A 20,276-nucleotide genomic window follows, 5' to 3' on the forward strand; every position below is an offset into this window, starting at 1 on the left:
GTAGACATTTTAACCTGGTGTATGTGATTAGGGAATAATTTAGGAAATGCTTCTCTGAGGAAGAATGTTTAATTTGAGATGGAATAGAAAGAAGAAATTAGATTGGGATGTGGGTAGGGGCCTCTGGCAGAGGGAACAGCTTTTAGGAGGGAGGGGCATGGAGTCTTAGGGAAACTGCACAAAGGGCACCATATCCGGAGTTTAGGCAGCTGGAGAGGTGAGCAAGGAGAAGATTAAGTAGTTCTGGTTTAGAAGTCATGATGAAGATTTGGAGAATTACGTTAAGAATAATGAGAAGGTCCTGAAGAGCTTAAATAGGATCCGTCTAACTAGGTTTGTATTTGAAGTCAAATTCAGGGGAAAGGATTAGAGGGTTCAGGAGTAAATGAAAGGAGACCTGGGTGATGAGAAATTGCTATGGATTGGGGTAGTGGGCACGGAGAGAAGTGAAAAGCAGTGGCCTGGCCTGAGAGGAATTTACAGTTACACCTGACAGGACTAGTATCTGACTGGGTGCGGGAGGGGAAGGAAAGGGAGTCACCAAAAGCCATTCTTGGGTTTCTGGTTTTCCTAACTCCATGGAGGTACCATTAACTGATTTCTCCCATAGCTGCTCCCAATTCAGTTTCATGGCCACATTTTCTGTCCAGCTGTAATGGTCCACATCCTCTCCAGTGGCACCCAAAGTGAATCTCTTTCTGACTCCCCTGTTTACTTCTCTCACTCCAGTTATTGTAGACTATAATGATCTTATTTCCATATAAAAATATACATATATGTTGAATGTGCCTCAAGTTTTCTGTGCACATAGGCAGGGCTGAAATACATTTATTCCACATCTCATAGCTTAAAGACCTCATTAACTTCTTTTACTAAATTCTACTAAAATTTTTCTCAGAAATAAGCACCTACACACTGAGAAATGTTATGAGATTTGTGAGGATTAGTAAATTAATGCCTATATTGATATGGTGGGATTATATCTAGGACTTGAATCAGGGAGGGAAAACCCAGTAGCTTTAGTTAAAAATAATAATTATGACAGAGACAGATAACATTTTAAGTTTTGATACAAGTCAAAACAATTTTTTTAAATTCAGCATTGAGATTTTATCATATCAACCACTAATCAAGGACCAAAACAATTTATAAAGGAATTACACATAGCGTTGAAGTACATAGCTACCATTTCTTTGAAAGATCTGTCTATGTTACTATAAATCTGAGTCAGGTGGGCATATAAGCAACAAAATGCTTCTATCTTACAATTAAACATAAGTTAAATAAGTCTAAAATTTTGGAATTGCCACCAATCTCTGATAAAATAAAGAAGCAATTTACTTTCATTTCACGCTAGATCTAAGGAAGATAAAATGGGGAATTTAAGATATGGGAGACAGGATTCAACCTAGTTTCTAGGGGAAATAACTGACTTGTCAAATGTTGTAAAATGCTGTAAAATGTCAAATGATGTAAAATGGCAACATTATTTCCAGATTTTCACATCCTTCTTTAGAAAGTACAGGAATAACCTCACAATATCTGAAAATCTATCAGTAACTTGTATACAAACAGAGGGATTTTGGTTTGTTAGAAATAGGAAGAGACTATTCTCACCGTTACAATATATTTGTTAGAAATAGGAAGAGACTATTCTCACCGTTACAATATAGACAATTATTTTTCATGTAATAGTGGAATCATGCAACAGAGTAGGAAGCTGACTTCCTTTTGCATGTAAATAATAAAGAAGCTATACAGAACTATACTACCACCAAACTTGAAGTGAAAAAAGATGGGTGAAATTATAAAGCACAAGCATTCTTTAAAAGCATGCAAAATAGTCTCCTTTTTGAAAAACTGAGTGCAAGCTGGAGATCAAGCTGAGGCAAGAGACTATGATTTTACAGCAGTCATTAAGATAGGTGAGAAATGGGGTATTTTGCCATATATGTTTCAGGAGGCACGGCTCTGAGCCAACTTGTTGGCTTTCAATAAAAACTGGAAACTTTTTTAAGAACATTAATTTGGAGACATATATTTATCTTCCAATGTATGTAGATATGTATATAGATATGTATCTATTTATGTATCTATCTGCTTATTTATCCTTCTCCCTACTTTTCCATCCATTCATCCATCCATCCACCTACATCCATCAAGACTTCCATCCACCCACCTACTGGTCTTCCTTTTCCTCTCCCTTTCCCTCTCTTTTTTCTCTACCTCGTTGCTGGAGTAAAGGTCCCCTTTTGTACAACTTACGCTTTTCTCCTTTCTCTTCTGCACAAATTATGTTTTTTATTAAATCTCATCTTTATGAATGTATTCCAGTTAGTTTATTTGCAACAAATTCCTTTGTGATATTCTAACTTTAAAAACTTACATCTTCTCTAGTGAAAAGTAATCCACTTTTTAGTGTCACACAGAATTTAATCTCTAACTTCACCAGTACATAAGTGACTCAAATTCATTTGTGAGTTGAAACCATCAAGATTCTTTACCTGTTTTCTTCCACTTGGCCTGATTGCTGGGGGAAAAAAACATAATTCACGTTTTCAAGAAAATGTAAATGTAAAATTTCCTTTTTTTGAACTAAAGTCAGCAACTTGGTTCATTTAGTTGAGTATAATTGCTACCTATGCAATCTATAATGGTGGTGACATACAGTGAGCACATACTGATAATAAAATTAATGATCTACTCCATTTTACAGATGGGGAAACCAATCCAGAGGTTAATGATGTGTCCACCATAACTCAACTATCAAGATCCTCAAGTCAGTGCTCTTTCCTTCAATGTCTTCAGGAGTTCTCTAGGGACACTGTAAAGATGAGGAGGTTGCTACGGTCTGAATGTTTGTGTCCCTCCAAAATTCACATGTTAACATTGAATCCTCAAAGTGATAGTGTTAAGAGGTGGGGCCTCTGGGAAGGGATTAGATCATGAGGCCAGAGCCCTAATGACTGGGATTAGTACCCTTATAAATGAGGCCCCAGAGAGCTGTCCCTTCTACCATGTGAGGATTCAGCGAGAAGGTGCTGCTGATGAACCAGAAAGCAGGCCCTCATCAGACGAAGGATCTGCCAGCACCTTGATCTTGGACTTTCCAGCCTCCAGAACCATGGTAAATATACTTCTGTTGTTTATAAGCTACCTAGTCTATGGTTTGTTTGTTTGTTTTTTTAACCATAAACCATAGTAGTCCAAGTGGACTAAGACAGAAGTGGTTCACCCTTCAGGGTACATTAATTCACAAAATCCCTGAGAAGAAGAAAACTACTATTTCAAATATATACTTTTTTTTGCATGTGTATATTGTGTTTTTTTCACCTGTGTTTCTACTGGGGGTAAAAAGTGTTCCTTTGCTTTACAAGTTTGAAATTCACAAAACTATGCTGGCAGCAGGGGGAGGGTAGCGGGAAGAATGAAACATTAAAGATATCTATTTGACTTCAATTTTTCAACATGGCAGATGGCAGAAAAAAATCAGCTGCAGAAATGGAAAGAGGTAGGAGATCAGAGCAGAGAGGGTGTGGGAAAAAGGAAATCAAAGAGGGAGGAGAGGGGAGGTGAAGAGCAAAGGAAAGAGAAGGAGATGGTGATACAGGAATTAAAAAGAAATTATTTAGGCAGATAGTGAGGGTAAGAAAGTCCTCAGTAAGGTTTTCCTTTTGATGAAAAGCAGCCCCAAAATCATTTCTTTTCTAACAAAGAGCAGCCTGTAAAATCGAGCTGCAGACATAGAAAGGCAAGCTAGAAGCTTGCACAGGTGAATGGTGGCAGCTGTGCCAACAGGAGAAGGCTACCTGGGACTAGGCATGTTCAAAATAGCAGCTCCTTCCCTTTCCCAGCCATGTGTACAGTAAGGAGCAGGCAACATGGCCTGCCAAGTGGAAAGCCTATTTGCATAATAATATTAGGGTGGTGGGGCATGGTGGCTCACTGCACTTTGGGAGGCTGAGGCAGGCAGATTGCCTGAGCTCAGGAGTTTGAGACCAGCCTGGGCAACATGGTGAAACCTCATCTCTACTAAAATACAAAAAATTAGCCAAGTCTTGCAGTGTGCGCCTGTAGTCCCAGCTTCAGGAGGCTGAGGCAAGAGAATTGCTTGAACCTGGGAGGCGGAGGTTGCAGTGAGCCAAGATTGTGCCACTGCACTCCGGCCTGGGTGACAGAGCGAGACTTCATCTCAAAAAAAAAAAAAAAAAAAAAGATTGGGGTGAGATTTCTAGCCTTTCAGCCTTCCGGCAGGCTATGTAAACGTCACGTCACACCTGGTCCAACCAATCTTGAGCCTTACATAAATCAGACACCATCTCCTCAAGCCTGCCTATAAAATCCGGTGCACTACCACTCTGGGCCGGAATTCCCATTCTAAAGCTCCTCTCTCTCTCACAAGAGAGTGAGTTGTTCTCCTTTCTCTTCTTTTGCCTGTTAAACCTCTGCTCCTAAACTCACTCCTTGTGTGTGTCTGTGTCCTTAATCTTCTTGGCTCTAGATGATGAGCCATGGGTATTTACCTTAGACAACAATGCTGATTCAATGGGAAAAAGAAGAAGGGTGAGAGAAGGGAGAGGAGAAAAGCCAAGGACTATGTTGGGTACCTTTCATTTGCTAGTTCAGGGCTACTCTCTACCCTCCTCCATCTTGCCTTCTGCCCTACGAGGTGGACTTACATGAGAGTCATTAAGTGTGTCCTTCTTTGGCTTCCGGTGGGTTTGGCCAGTGGGGTGGCTTGACAGGTAAATGGAGGGTGGGGGGTAAGTAAAGTCAGGGTATTCATTCTTCTGGATTCCTTTCTGAAAGGCCACCTGGGGCTAAGCTGTGTCCCTTGTCTTAAGATCATCTTTCTTCCCAAGGAAAAATTGCTCCTTATTTTTGGTCACTCCTTTGATCTGGTACCCTACAGGCCTGGGGTTGAGAACAGCTCCTTCCCTGCTACAAGCTCTGGGTTCCTGCTCAATCCCTTGCGGTTTGCCTTTACTGCCCCCATACCATTGTAAACAAAACCTCCTCAAGTGTTCCATCTGTGTGGACTCTGGTACTACACAGGTATTACAATGAGAGGAAGGAGATGAGAAAAGGGATGAATTCTATGAAAGACAGCTGGGGAGGAGGGGGATAAAATACAGACAAATAATCCTATGAACGCTACAACAGATTCTTGAAGTTTTCAATACTAATATTTAAAAGTGTTAGAGTTTCGTGGTAAAGAAACCTGCTCAACTATCATTTATAGTCAATGAGTAGCATAAATATTTGGAGGCATAAGGGACACGACCAAGTAAAAGAGTAGGCAGAATGCGGAGGGACAGCATAGGTAACTGAGTGTAAGGCTATGAAGCCAATCATAAGCTATCCATGGTTTAACCAGCGTTGTGGTTAAGTATGATATCTTGATGAAGGTAATCTCAACTAAAATACTAGCTCCACCACTGACCTTGGACAAATTACATAAGCTGATTCAGAATGCTCAAAAGCCTCTTGTTACACTTAAGATTTTATAAATTTTTGAGTAATCAATCTAAGGTTTTTTTTTATAAGTTCCAATCAACTAAGTTCTTTAAGCTTAAATATAATGATCACATAACATGGTTTTACAGACTCTACAGGATGAAACAAAATGCTCTGGAAGAATAGGAGGTATTTTTTTACAAAACAAAAACATCCTGTCCATAAATCAAATGGACAACAGCTGTCTGGTCTTTGAAAGGAATTATCTTTTGTCCTAAGATTAGCTGGGCTGCAGAGAAAAGAAAAGAATTAAGCATCATTATCAGTTAAAGTCACCTAGTAATTTCTACAATAAAATGGTCCAACTATATTCGGAAATTATCGTGAAAACATTCAGCCTTCTAGAAGAATTATTATTGAATTTATATTCACCTCTGGGCTAAGTATCTAGGGACTGTTTTTAAAGAATTGCTAATGTAGGGAGATATGCTACTGATCTCTTAATCTGATCACATCCAGCAAGAGTTATTTGCCCTGGGGTCTGAGCTACATTGTAATAAAATCAAAGGACATAAAAACTGTGGCAGGAACAGTGCTGAAACTGGAGAAGCATCATTATGAATAGCAACAAGTATGGAGATGCATATGTAAGAGGGTAACTAGAGTCAATATAACCACTATTCTTCCATGATTTAGGGTAAATAGATAGTTATGGCTCATCTGCTAAATGATCTACTGGGTAGATATTTATGGATTATTATACAGTATATTATTGAGGATAAGTCTGGTTAAAAACAAATAGAGAAAAGAGCAAATGGCACAGGCAGGCTTTTAGTAAGGCCATCATTTGTAATATTTCTCGGGAAAATCTCTCTCAGAAATTCCTCAGCATAGCTAATGTGCCATAGAAGGACTCTCCATTTTAGGAGTGCATAAATCCACATAAATTGCTATAATAAGGATTCATCCCATAACCTTTTTGGCATAAATGCACATCTGGTCTCTGTTTGTAATGAAATCAATTCAAAGCCCCACAGTGCATTAATAATAAAAATGTTCAACATATTGCAACCAAATAAGCCCTGAAAATTTGAGTCTGCAAGATTCTGTCACACATGTGTATACTTTTAACATTGATAGATGATTAGGTTACAGAACATTTATCAGATGGCTTAAGATTCCAAAGGTAGACTTTGAAAAATTATAATTATTATTTCCACAAGAAAACTCATATGTATGTATGCTAGAAACTTTTACTTGCCTAATTTATAATGCCTCTTGGACTTTTATATCTGTAGTTCACAATACCATAGAAATTTTATTAATAATAAAATTATTATAAGCAATATAAGAGGAAATTCATGGACTTGCACTTTAAAAACAACAAAATTCTAGAATTAGCTCATAATATATTGGAGGTTGTCATTAAATGTGAAATTTTCTACATTGATTTTAAAAGAATTCTTGACTGTTTTGTTTCCGACAGCTATCATCAACAACAGATGATATAATTTTAGCAAAGACTTTCTTGTCAGTCACAAGATTTACCTTCTGTGTTATATGATTGACCCAAGGAGAAGAACAGTTGCTGAGATCTGGTCCTTGGGGATCCCAAATTCCATCAGGAGCAAGGCATAGATAAGTTGATACACCTATAATAATGAGAGAAATGTATCTGTTTCTTTTTCTTAGAATGACTTCACATCCATGGTATATTTTAAAATGAGCAAAGGTAAAAATGAGATAATTAAATTGATATTAATGTTTATTAAAACACCAGATACAGTGCCAGTAAGCATTTAGCACTAGAGAAATGTAGTACTCCAAACAAAAACATACAATATGTTTGAAGCACTTGTGGCAGCCACATTAGGTATGGGAATCATTATTATTATTATTATTATTATTATTATTATTATCATTATTATTTGAGATGGAGTCTTGCTCTGTCGCCCAGACTGGAGTGCAGTGGCAAGATCTCGGCTCACCGCAACCTCTGCCTCCCAGGTTCAAGTGATTCTCCTGCCTCAACCTCCCAAGTAGCTGGGACTACAGGCATTCCCCACCACACCTGGCTAATTTGTGTATTTTTAGTAGAGACAGGGTTTCACCATATTAGCCAGGCTGGTCTCAAACTCCTGACCTCATGATCTGCCCGCCGTGGCCTCGCAAAGTGCTGGGATTACAGGAGTGAGCCACCGTGTCCAGCCGAGGACTGTTTTTAAAGAATTTCATGGGTGAGATGATGTGATATGTGCCTCCATGGAGGTTAGTGCTTGACTTTGTAGAGGCAAGGTAGCAGTTGAGTCTTAAAATAAGTGTGCAGGTTTTTCAGAAAAAAAAAACAAGGTGGAAAAGGACATTCCAGGTGGAAAAATATATGTTCTTTGGTAAACTTCAAGTTTTTTTGAACTGGGGTCTACTGGACTGGGGAGTTGTATTTAATGAAAGTAGAAAAGTAAAGCAGATCATAAACTCCCTTGTCTATTATTTGTGGGTGCTGGAAAATCAATAAGAATATTAAAAGAGAAGATAGATGATGAGCAAATTTGAGTTTCGGAATGATATCTCTGGCAGGAACATGGAAGATGAATTTCAGAGAGTAATGGCATGATGGTGAGGAAGCTATTGCAATAATTCAAGTGAGAGACTGTGGGGGCCTAGACAAAGGCATAACAGAATGGACAGAGATGGGTAAAAATGAGACTGGGGTGTACTGACAGTAACCCCTGAGGGCTTCAGAAAATATCTTTTCCAATTGTCACAGAAAAATAATGACACATTTCTGTAGAGTAAAGTGCTTTCAAATAAAGTGTTTCACTAATCTTCAAAACAAAGGTCTGCAGTAGGGGGCTATTATTATTTTTCTTTTAGAACTAAAGGAACTGAGACCAGAACTAAGAAAACAGAGCTAAGAAAAAAGATGGTTTCCAGCTGTTCTCTGATTCCAGGATCACAGAAAACTTTACAAATAAATATTCTCCCTCTTTTTCCTAAATAAAATGAATATTTTTGAATATTTTAAAATATTTTGCTGGAAAAAAAGTGTATTTTTTATAAAAACCAAGATACACTTTGGTCTTCCCACCCACCATTTCCTACATCATGGAATATGAAAAGATATACCCATATCAGAACTTTCTAAGAAGAACTTTTTTCCTTAAAGTATCCAAATCAATAATACCCAAGGAGAAAGTCCCTGAGAATGCTGGGTGACATACGTTGAGAATTTCTCTTATTTACATATTTTAGAGAATAATGCAAACGTGCCAAGTATTCATTTATGAATACCAATGTAGGTAACAATAAGAAAATCAGAATACCTTTGCTTAAGCAAAATAAATAATAATATGGTTACCATGTGAAGATATTATGAATGATATCAGTAATAAAATAGGCAAAGAAGGCCGGGTGCAGTGGCTTATGCCTGTACTCCCAGAAATTTGGGAGGCTGAGACGGGCTGATCATCTGAGGTCAGGAGTTTGAGACCAGCCTGGACAACATGGCGAAATCTGTCTCTACTAAAAATACAAAAAAAATTAGCCGGGCGTGGTGATGGGCACCTGTAATCCCAGCTATTCAGGAGGCTGAGGCAGGAGAATCACTTGAACCCTGGAGGCGGAGGGTGAGCCGAGATCATGCCGCTGCACTCCAGCCTGGGTGACAGAGTGAGACTCCGTCTCAAAAAAAAAAAAAAAAAAAAAGCAAAGAAATATTGAGTTCTTATCTATCCCCTAGAGGAAACAATGCAGGATTGTTCTCTGGTGGATGCATGAGTGAGTGCCAGGTTGACTCCTGCAGCATGGTCCTTGACAGTGTTAAGAGCCTTTGACCATCAGCGGACAACTACAATGGCTGATAAAAAGGAGAGTCAAACTTTCTCTTTTGTTACATGTTAGGTCATTTCCATGATAATCTTCTAATATAGAAGTCCTCAGCCTCATTTTCTGCAATCAATATCTGATGGTTGGTGACAAGCATGAGACTAACTCCCAGCAATCAAGTGATCCCTTCTGGACTGCTGCATAGAAAAGCTGAGCCTCTAGAGTAGCCAGAATATCTACAGCCTAACTTTACCTTGACCCAGAGACCTGAAACTATGAGGGCAAAGTGCAGGTCTCACAGGTTACCTGTGACTTAATCAGGTTACGTTTTCAAACTCTGGAAAATAGATAGCTTTAGATTGTAATTTTGCTGAGTTCAGAATTTAGTCAAATGTGAAGTAGTAAAATATGTTGTAATGAAAAAAAGAGGAAAGAAAGAAAGAAGAAAGAAAGAGAGAAAGAGAGAAAGAGAAAGAGAGAAAGAGAGAAAGAGAAAGAAAGAAAGAAAGAAAGAAAGAAAAGGAAAGAAAGGAAGAAAGGAAGAAAGGAAGGAAGGAAGGAAGGAGGGAGAAAGAAAGAGAGAAACAAGGAGGGAGGGAGGGGGGAAGGAAGAGAGGGAGGGAGGGAAGGAGGAAGGAAAAGGGAAAGAACACTGGCCAAAGTGTTACTAGCCAAAGTAACACAACAGTTTTAACTTAGTGCTTTAGCACAGACTTACCTATAGTTCCTGCAGGGCATGGCTGCTTTGCTATCTGTCCCTGACGAGTCTTAAACCACATGATTTCTCGGGCTTCCACAGCCTCACAGCTCTCTTCGAGAGCTGGGATTTGGGACGATGCTGATGGAAGGTGTGTGGTCATGTCATCAAGCACCTCGACAGCTGGAGATGGGGTGCTAGTACTCCGGTTTCTTCTTCCTGACACTGATGGGGTGGTACTCCTTCCTGGGCTCAAAGTTGTGGTCCGAAGGGTGGTACTGGTGGTAGTGCTTCCCATGCCAAGAGGTCCTGTGGTAGAGATATCTGAAATAAAATTAGAAAGAAAACACCTACATTGCTTGTTCACAGTAGGACCTCAAGATGTCCTAGTACTTTAGAAATTATTTTTATTTGACAGTTCAAAGAGCTTGAAAGCTCTAGAAGTCCTCAACCTGATTTTCATTTTAAACATGGCAAAAATAAGCCAATACCAAGGTATCAGGATGTCACTTGAGTATCAAAACAACCATCTGACCACTGCCAAACCAGGCTTTTTAAGGGTTCTTCGAAACTAAAATCCCAGAAAACAAAATTACAGCACAACTCAACTCTTCAGTAAGCTTCTTAATGCTCTCAGCCTTTTTGACAATTAGAGGATTAAAACTTTAAGCCCTCTCCTTAGAATTATCAAACTTTGTATAGAAGGGAGAACTATATGTAAAATTTTATTTTCACATGAAGTGTAATATGGATTTCTAAATATGCAGCAAACAGGTGAGAGGACAAAAAAAAAAAGGAAACAGAAATTAAACTGCTGACAAGCTAAAAAATAAAGAGCAATTCTGAATATAGTCTCCTTAAACACAAACTGGAGTAGCTTAGTGATCTACTTTATTGCTCTTAGAACTAACTCACCTTCACACAATTTTCAAATTTGATTTTCATTAATGTAAAGTATAAGTAGTTTCCAAATAGTTACAATCCTAAATTATCCTCTAACAAGATTTTTTTGAATGGGAAAATGTATTCCAAGTTCCAAATAAAATAGTTAGGTTATTTGTTAGGTAATTGAACCTATGTTTCCAAGGAATAGGCATACTATGGAAATAACCACTGCAAAGAATCATCTTTCTAGGAAAATATATTCATATTCTCATCATGGGAATGCAAGAGTATGCTTGTCTTTCCTGTACACAGACTGCATTCCTAGCTGTAAGATTAGAAACTACTCTTAACCTCACTTACTGGCAATAAACTGTAGGGATATTGGCTCTAGTCTGATTCAAGATCACTCATGTTTAAGGAGATGTAGGGCATTCTGATATGAGCCTCTAGCTGTTTGTAATTCATTTTCTACTTCCCTTAAAATATCATCACCTCTGCTGCCCCGAGGAGGTCCCCAGGTTCGTCACAATGTATTTGGTGTATATAAAGCTTCCAAAGAAACAGGAGAGAGATGGTGAAGGGATGGGATATTTTTGAACATTTAATCACTGAAATTGTAGTATTTTCTGAAGTGATGTTGTTTATTATGTGTCTTTTGCCTCTTTCTTCTATTTTCCCTCCCACTCTTCTCAACTTTCCTTCTCTTTCTCTCACGGTCCCTTTCCATATGAATGGTAATGTTCAGAATTGCATCTACTCAAATTTCTTACAAGAAGGCAGAGTGTCTTATTTTCCCTCCTTCTTCCACATATACTATATCTCCCAAATAACCAAGTCTTTTTGATTCTGTCTCATGCCTCTATTTGAAATCCATCCATTTTTTTCTTTCTAATCACCACTATCTACGTTCAGCTCCCCATCATCAACTTTTTGTTAACGAAAGCAGTAGCTGAGCAAAATGACAATATAGTTATTTCAATATTTACTTTTGCCAAATCAAAGCTCGTGATTCATAAAATAGACACTAAACATATAACACAATCCCAACATAAAATTTAGTTACATATTTCAAAATATTAAGTGCAATTGAAAGCTTAAAACTATATACAATAAAAATGACTCTAATATATACAATTTGCATATATAATCAATCCAATGTTTTAAAAAGAAAACATTACCTACAATCAAGAAAACTGAGTAACTTAAGAACTAAATTTTTAGAAAGTATTAGCTTAAAAAAAAGTGTGTCAGTGGTGTCACTGCTGAGATGTAAGAACATTTTGTGCTATTTTTCCAGCTGACAAAAAAATCTTTTTTGACGTCATACTACGTGGGGAATGCTACAGTTTAAATGCGTCTCCCAAAGTTCATGTGTTAGAAACTTCATCCCCAGTGTAAGAGTGTTGAAAAGTGGAACTGTTATGAAGGAATTAAGTCCTGAGGGCTCTGCCCTAGTGAATGGATTAATGCCATTATTGTGGGAAAGGGCTAGTTATCTTGGAAATGGGTTTCTGATAAGAGGATGTGTGTTTGGCCCCCTCCCTCCTGTCCCCGCCCCTCCCCGCAACTGTATGCTCTCTTGCCCTTCTGCCTTCTGCCAGGGGATGATGCAGCAGGAAGACTTTTGCCAGTTGTGGGCTCCTTGACCTCGAACTTCTCAGCCTCTAAAACTCTAAGAAACTATTCTGTTTTTATAAATTACCCCATCTTGGGTATTGTTACAGTAGTAGAAAATGAACTAAGATAGGGAGGTGGTAAGGCAATAGTTAAAAGCTAACTCCAACTATTTTCTCCGATTCCTTTAATTCAAATAATGCCAGCTCTCATTTGTAGTTCTGAAGGGACCGTTTTGAGCAACTTTTAATTTTTTGACAGGGACTATAATCTTTTCATTGACAATGAACTACAGTTTTTGTTTCAAACAAAGCATTGCTATTTCTTCTTTTTCTTCTTTCGTTTAATCATGTAAAAATGGAGATTCATAGCAGTTACCTGTTATTAGTTAAATAATCTCATGCTCAAATTAACTTGTTCAGGATGCCTCTGAACTAGAATAAGAATTAATTTTAAAATAGAAGCTCTGTTTTTCAATTGTCTTCTTTCCCTTCTTGAGGATTACGTAGGTACTGACGAATGCTTTCTAAATGAATGTACCTTTCTTCGATTAGATATTTTAATTAGCATATAACTCTCTGGGAGAAGAAAAGATTTGTTCAGCAATCATTTTCACTACAACAAACTACATAGTTACACACGTGGTGCAAGATTTCTCCAGCCTATTGTCTCAACTGCACAAATCATGCACAACGGGCCATGGCATACCACCATAAGATCTTTGCTTGCTGTGTGATATATGTATTTAAGCATGGGTTTATTAATATATCTTTATCCTCTATTTAAATGGTTTAGATTTCAGATTTTTAAAGATAATAGAATCAAACCAAACATAATTTAACAACAGCACCAGTATCATGTAATGAAAATTAATATTCTTTCTTTATTTTTTTTCTAAAATTACCCTATTCAAATCATTCTCTACCTTTTTCCAGAGATACTCTTAGAGTATAAATTGGAATATGTTAGCTTACTGATTAAAGTGCTTAAATGGTTTCTGTCTGCCCTTCAAACAAAAGCTGAATTGTTTTCTTCATGCCCAAGCCCTTCATGAATTTCTCTCTCCAACTCATTATAATGCTTCCTCATCTTTTAAGTATATTCTTTAAACCATACAAAATTACCAGTGGTTCCCCAGCTGCACCCTGTTCTTTCTGCCTCAGGGCCTTTGCACATCCTGCAATGTGTTCTTGCCCCAATTTTCACCTGGCTAACTAACTCCTATTTATCCTTTCAGCTTAGCTTGGACGTTATTTCTATCAAGAAGCCTTTCCAAATTTACCAAGACTGGGTTATACACTAACATGTGTTGTTAGGATTAATTCCTTAGCTTTTAGTATTGTGCCCAACTAGGAGTAAATGAGCTCTCAGTAAAGGTATGTGAACATCAGGACTAGGTCAAGAAGGCAGTGGAGAATATAGTATCCCACAAAAAGAGAAGCATCACAAAAGAAGAGAAAGGATAAATAGTGGGACAAGCAAATGGGGTGGTTAAGAGTTCGTACAATTAATAGACTGAAAAAATTATTTCTTAAATGCATTTTACGTTGTCCATTAGACAAAGTGGAAATATTCAGGAAGAAAATAAAGCTCCCTCTCCCCCAAATGATCCTATCTCAGAACAATTAGATTTAAAGTGAATATACTCTTATGAAGCAATAACAATGATATGATATTTTTTAAAAACTTCAATTTGTTATGAAATACATTGGAAGGACTTAGTTTAACAGACATATAATGTTAGGGATCAATATAGAACTTATTTTCATGGAACTGTGCCACAGAGAGATGTCTACAAGCAGGGTCATACCATTCCATTTAACTTTAAGCAGAATTAAAATCGATTTTAAAGGCTGTCCCTGATCCCCCATACCCACCCTTCCATTTACTGCTATGTAAGATTACCGCAGGCTCTGCTCAATGCCAATTTTTGGCAGAATAGGTCCTAGTGATAGACATGCTATCACCAGCGCCCAAGAAAGGATTCATCTTATTGCTAAATACAAGAGAAAAAAAATCTAGATTTGCTGAACAGTCACTGGTTGGCAAAGTTCTAGCCCATATTATAGGCTATGAGAGTTTATATTCCAGCAATGGAGAGGCGATATGACACTTTTTCAATATATACTGTTATTGAATCTTACCTGATGACATAGCTAGCTTAATAAAACTATGTGTTATAAGTGCTTTGTGTGGTTGTGTATCAGAGAAAAGTTATTGTCTAAAAGAAATTAAGTTTGAGTGACTATTTACATATGACATTTTATTAAAATTTTGCAATTTTCCTTATTTCGTCACTGTTTTTGTGCTCATTGTGCTTATACAGACTAGTATTTTCATAAAAATAACTAAACAAAACTCCTTCTTGGCATTTTACCCTCATAATCTTACTTCCAAAAGAAAATTTTAATTCTCCTGTCCTTTGAAATTTACTGTTCATAACTTGTTTCTTTCTTAGAATTTGATTTATTTTGTTTAATTTTTTTCCTTCAGCCTGCCTTGAAAAGAATAAACATTATTTTGAATGCTATTACGAGTTATAACTTGTGGAGTACAATAATAGAAAACTGAAAATAAACACTTGTAAAGTTCTTTACATTTTGCAATTATTTTTTATTTATTTTTGAGATGGAATCTCACTCTGTTGCCAAGCTGGGGTGCAGTGGTGTGATCTTGGCTCACTGCAACGTCCGCCTCCTGGGTTCAAGTGATTCTCCCACCTCAGCCTCCTGAGCAGCTGGGACTACAGGTGCATGCCACCACGCCCAGCTAATTTTTGTATTTTTAGTAGAGACGGGTTTTCACCATGTTGGCCAGGATGGTCTCTATCTCTTGACCTCGTGATCTGCCCTCTTCAGCCTCCCAAAGTGTTGGGATTACAGGTGTGAGCCACCACGCCTGGCCCATTTTGCAATATTTTAAAGTCACTATCATCTCATTTAATTCAGACCAAAAAAAATGTGTAGAGTAATTATTACTATATATTCCTAGTTTTAAAAATGAAAAAATATAGGCTCAACTAGAAGTGAATTATAATCATACAAGTAGTAACTAAACAGGCATTCTCTGACTCCATATTCCATGTTTTTAATACTTTGCTATTAAAAATGTCATTCTCAATGATTTCATGCATTATATAATTATAAGTCTTCCTTAACACTTGAAGAAGCAGCTGAAGGAAATAAAAAGAATTAGTAAAGCACTACTATTCTTGATCACAAACATTTTTATTATTTGGGATGGGCATCTTCTAAAAAAAATTAATACTTAAGAGAGAATATAAAATTATACGATCAAAAATTGTCTAGGCCGGGCACAGTGGCTCATGCCTGTAATCCCAGCACTTTGGGAGGCCGAGGCGGGCAGATCACCTGAGGTCAGGGGTTTGAGAGCAGCCTGGCCAACATAGTGAAACTCCATCTCTATTAAAAATAAAAAAAAAACAAAAATAAATAAAATTAGCTGGAGCATGGTGGTGGGTGTCTATAGTCTCACTGATGATATCAGTAATAAAATAGGCAAAGAAGGCTGGGCGTAGTGGTTCATGCCTGTACTCCCAGAACTTTGGGAGGCTGAGGCGGGTGGATCATCTGAGGTCAGGAGTTTGAGACCAGCCTGGCCAACATGGCTAAACCTGTCTCTACTAAAAATACAAAAAAAAAAAAATTAGCTGGGCGTGGTGGTGAGCGCCTATAATCCCAGCTACTCAGGAGGCTGAGGCAGGAGAATCACCTGAACCCAGGAGGTAGAGGTTGCAGTGAGCCTGGATTGCCCCACTGCACTACAGCCTGGGCGACAGAGCAAGACTCTGTCACAAACAAACAAACAAACAAACATAGTCTAAACTTCACAAGAGAAGAAAGGTTTATCTTCTACTTATAAAATGTATTAATTTTCTTTTTTATTCTCCTTCATATTTTCCTTTCCTCTCTAAATATGTACCTTTCTTCATGGTTTTCCCTTTACAAATCTTTCTTTTGCTCTAACTTCACTCTAGTAGACAATCTTTTGGCTGACTACAAAAGCATTTCCTTCTCCCCACCCTTTAAGCATTAATTTACATCCAAAGTCCACTACTGAAGAAACCTTCCAAAGGGCCTAATAGAGGAAATAAGAAAACTGAAACCATAACAATGCTGTCAGTAGCTTTTGGCTACTTGTGCAGTGCCCTGGGTAGAAAGAGGAAATTCTGCCTGAGACCCCATGGCTATCAGTTGGTGGCAGCAGATTTGATTACACCCAGTTTTTAAAAAGAAGCATTCATATTATCAGTCATGAAATTATCTAATTCTCTTCAGAATTCATTTTAATACTTGGCTCCATGGCATCCCGAGACAGTGAAACTCCACAGACTATCAGCAATATGAAAGTATATTTATTTTTGTAATTAGATCCATTTATACTTTCTAGTTCTCTCATGGCTAGGATATTGAGGAAGCTATCTGTTTTAATAAACACAAAATTGTAGTGGCTTTATCATGTAAGATAAGCAAAAATATAAGATTTTGGGGGGCATTTATTTATATTATCTGGTGCATATTTAGCCCCTACCATTCCAGAAACTGTGCTGAATGTTGTACATATGTGCTCTCTAATTTAGTACTCCCAACAACTTTTGGGTAAGCATACTCATCTTCATTTCAGAGACGAAATAGGTTAAATAATTCCCCCAAGCTTACATAGCTGGCAATTGATAGGACCATGATTCTAACCCAGGTCTATTAAAATCTCTCCCTTTCCACTAGGACAATGCTGTTGAAACTTTAACACATATGTAAACATATGTAAAAATTTTAATGGATTTGGAAATTAATTTGTCCTAAATACTGCTCACATATGCTTTTATAGGCGTTACTATGGTCCAGACCTGCTGGGAACTTACTGAGCACTTATGGGCCAGGAAATATTCTGGACACTTTACAAGGACTAACTCATTTAATTAGGAAAACAAATCTGTAGAAGGCACTATTAATTATCATTATTTTACAGATGGCAAAACTGAGTCACCAAGAGATTCAGTAATTCTCCAAAGGTTACAAATTCATAAGCAGAACAATGGAACAACACGGGCACTGTTAAGGACACCCACTGTTTTTATTTATTTATTTATTTTATTTTCTGAGAAGGAGTTTCACTCTTGTTGCCCAGGCTGGAATTCAATGGCGCGACCTCAGCTCATCACAACCTCCGCCTCCTAGGTTCAAGTGATTCTCCTGCTTCAGCTTCTGAGTAGCTGGGATTACAGGTGCGCGCCAAACGATTCTCCTGCCTCAGCTTCCTGAGTAGCTGGTATTACAGACATGCACCACCACGCCAGGCTAGTTTTGTATTTTTGGTAGAGACGGGGCTTCACCGTGTTGTTCAGGCTGTTCTCGAACTGCTGACCTGAAGTGATCCACCTGCCTGGGCCTCCCAAAGTGCTGGGCTTATATGCGTGAGCCACAGTGCCCGGCCAGGCTGTTTTCTTATGGATCAAGTTCAGGTTCTCAATATTCCAAGTTATTACAGTTAAGAGTTGGCTCTTGGCCAGGCGCGGTGGCTCACGCCTATAATCCCAGCACTTTGGGAGGCCGAGGTGGGCGGATCACCTGAGGTCAGGGGTTCCAGACCAGGCTGACCAACATGGCGAAAACCTGTTTCTACCAAAAATACAAAAATTAGCCGGGCGTGGTGGCAGGCGCCTGTAATCCCAGATACTCCAGGAGAATTGCTTGAACCCGGCCGGCAGAGGTTTCAGTGAGCCAAGATCGCGCCATTGCACTCCAGCCCGGGTGACAGAGCGAGACGCCGTCTCAATAAATAAATAAATAAATAAATAATAAAAGAAAGCAGTCTGCTCACTGCAGTTGAGAGTAGAAGAAGTAATCTTTATAGAGCTAATTTATTTTTGTTTACAGCATTTTAAATCCCCTAAGTAAGGATTGAGGACCACCTAAGGAAAAAACTGTTGATTCCAGAAAGCTTGCTATAGTGTTCAGCATACAAATAAGTCAATAAACAACGAGCAAACAATAGTGTGAAATAATCTCTGGCATTTCTTGAGTGTTTATTATGTACCAGGCAGTGTTCTAAAGCTCTACATGCACAACTGAGGCACAGAGAGGTTAAATAAATTTCCCAATCTCATAGCATTCACAAGTGGTAGAGCCAGAATTTTAAGGCAGGTAGTTTGACTCAAGAACCTATATGTACCCATATTTTCTGATGAACTGATAAAGGTTTGAAGTAATTTTTAAAAAGTATCAGAATATGGCATATGTTATATGCCTGTGAGAGAGCTCAGCTCTGGGAATTATAAGATTAATTTATTCCATCCATATTTATTAATCAACTGTCATGTGACAGGTATTGTATTGGGAATATAATAATTATTATGTTCCTTGCTCTCATGGAAGCCTTCTCTAAAAAGCCCTATAGAAAAAGCTACCAAAGAAGATAGAAAATACAAAGAGGAGAAATACACAAACTCGGTTCATTCATCCTATATTTATTGATTGTCTTGCATTACACATTGTGTAAATTGTCTTGCATTACACATTGTGTAAATTGTCTTGCGTTACACATTGTGCTGGGCATCAGGGATTCAGAGATGAAGCAAAGAGTACTACCCTCAAGAAGAGTTAATAAACTGTATCTTATGGACGCTACAACATCATCAATTATTCTATGTACCACGTAGAAAGAAAAAAAAATATCTGTCAATTTAACTGTGACGTGCCTTCAATGGTTAGGCACATCCCAACTCATGAGATGTTTAAGGGTAAAATAATGAGACTATTAGAATTAATGAAAACCTGTAGTAGCAACAGACATATCTCCTTACAATATAATGAAATAAACACTCCATCATTTAAAAGCGATGTAACCTTGGACAAATTGTAATGCCTCTCGGTGCCTTAGATTTTTTTCATCTGCTAAATGGAGATAATAATATATTTGTATTTATTTGAGAAGAATAATGGAAATATGCATTTAAAGTACCTAGCAAAGTATATGGCAGAGAATAATAGCTTAATAAATGTTTCCTAATAGTAGTAATATTGTTATTTATTCCTTAACTCAACCAAAAATTATTGATTGCTTACCACATGCCAACTACTATCCTAAGTGCTGGGGATACAGAAGTAAGCAATGAAAACAACAAAAAATAAAAATCTCTGCCCTTATAGAGCTTACATTAGTAGAAGAGACAGATGATAAATAGGATAAAAGTAAAAACATGCATTATATTAGATATTAAGAAGTGCTAAGGATAAGAAGAAGAAGAAAAGCAGAGGAAGGGGATAGGCTGTTTTGGGGGAGGGGACTTGCAAGTTTTTTTGTTTTGTTTTGTTTTTTGAGAAGGAGTCTCACTCTGATGCCCAGACCGGAGGGCAGTGGCACAATCTCGGCTCACTGCAACCTCTGCCTCCTGGGTTCAAGCGATTCTCGTGACTCAGCCTCCTTAGTAGCTGCGGTTACAGGTACCTGCCACCATGCCCAGCTAATTTTGTGTGTGTGTGTGTGTTTCTAGTAGAGACGGGGTTTCACCATGTTGGTCAGGCTGGTCTTGAACTCCTGTCCTCAAGCAATCCACCACCTCGGCCTCCCAAAGTGCTGGGATTATAGGCGTGAGCCACCACGCTCAGCTGCAAGTATTAAGTGGGTGTCAAGCATAGCCTGACTGTTAAGATGACAATAAAGATTTTGATAAAAGAGGCAAAGTGAGGGATGTAAATAACATTTTAAGCAGAGGGATTAGCATCTGCAAAGGGCTAGACACAGTGAGGCGCCAATGTGGCTGGAGCACAGTATGTGA

At 38.1% G+C, this 20,276-nt stretch overlaps 1 protein-coding gene across 50 annotated transcripts in view; it reads right to left on the minus strand.

Moving 5' to 3' along the window:
- Positions 1-20,276, minus strand: part of ADGRL3 (adhesion G protein-coupled receptor L3) — an 858,853-nt gene that overhangs the window by 167,184 nt on the left and 671,393 nt on the right. For 37 of the 50 annotated variants that reach the window (XM_063723429.1, XM_063723425.1, XM_063723422.1 and 34 more), the window contains 2 exons: positions 10,001-10,303; positions 7,006-7,109 (listed from right to left, as the gene is read on the minus strand). In XM_063723429.1, coding sequence (XP_063579499.1) covers positions 7,006-7,109; positions 10,001-10,303 — 407 coding nt within the window. The remainder of the gene's footprint in view (positions 1-7,005; positions 7,110-10,000; positions 10,304-20,276) is intronic. The other 13 variants (XM_063723430.1, XM_063723427.1, XM_063723423.1 and 10 more) reach the window with 1 other exon arrangement.

This window comes from Pongo abelii, chromosome 3 (assembly GCF_028885655.2).
Source record: "Pongo abelii isolate AG06213 chromosome 3, NHGRI_mPonAbe1-v2.0_pri, whole genome shotgun sequence".
Lineage (NCBI taxonomy): Eukaryota > Metazoa > Chordata > Mammalia > Primates > Hominidae > Pongo > Pongo abelii.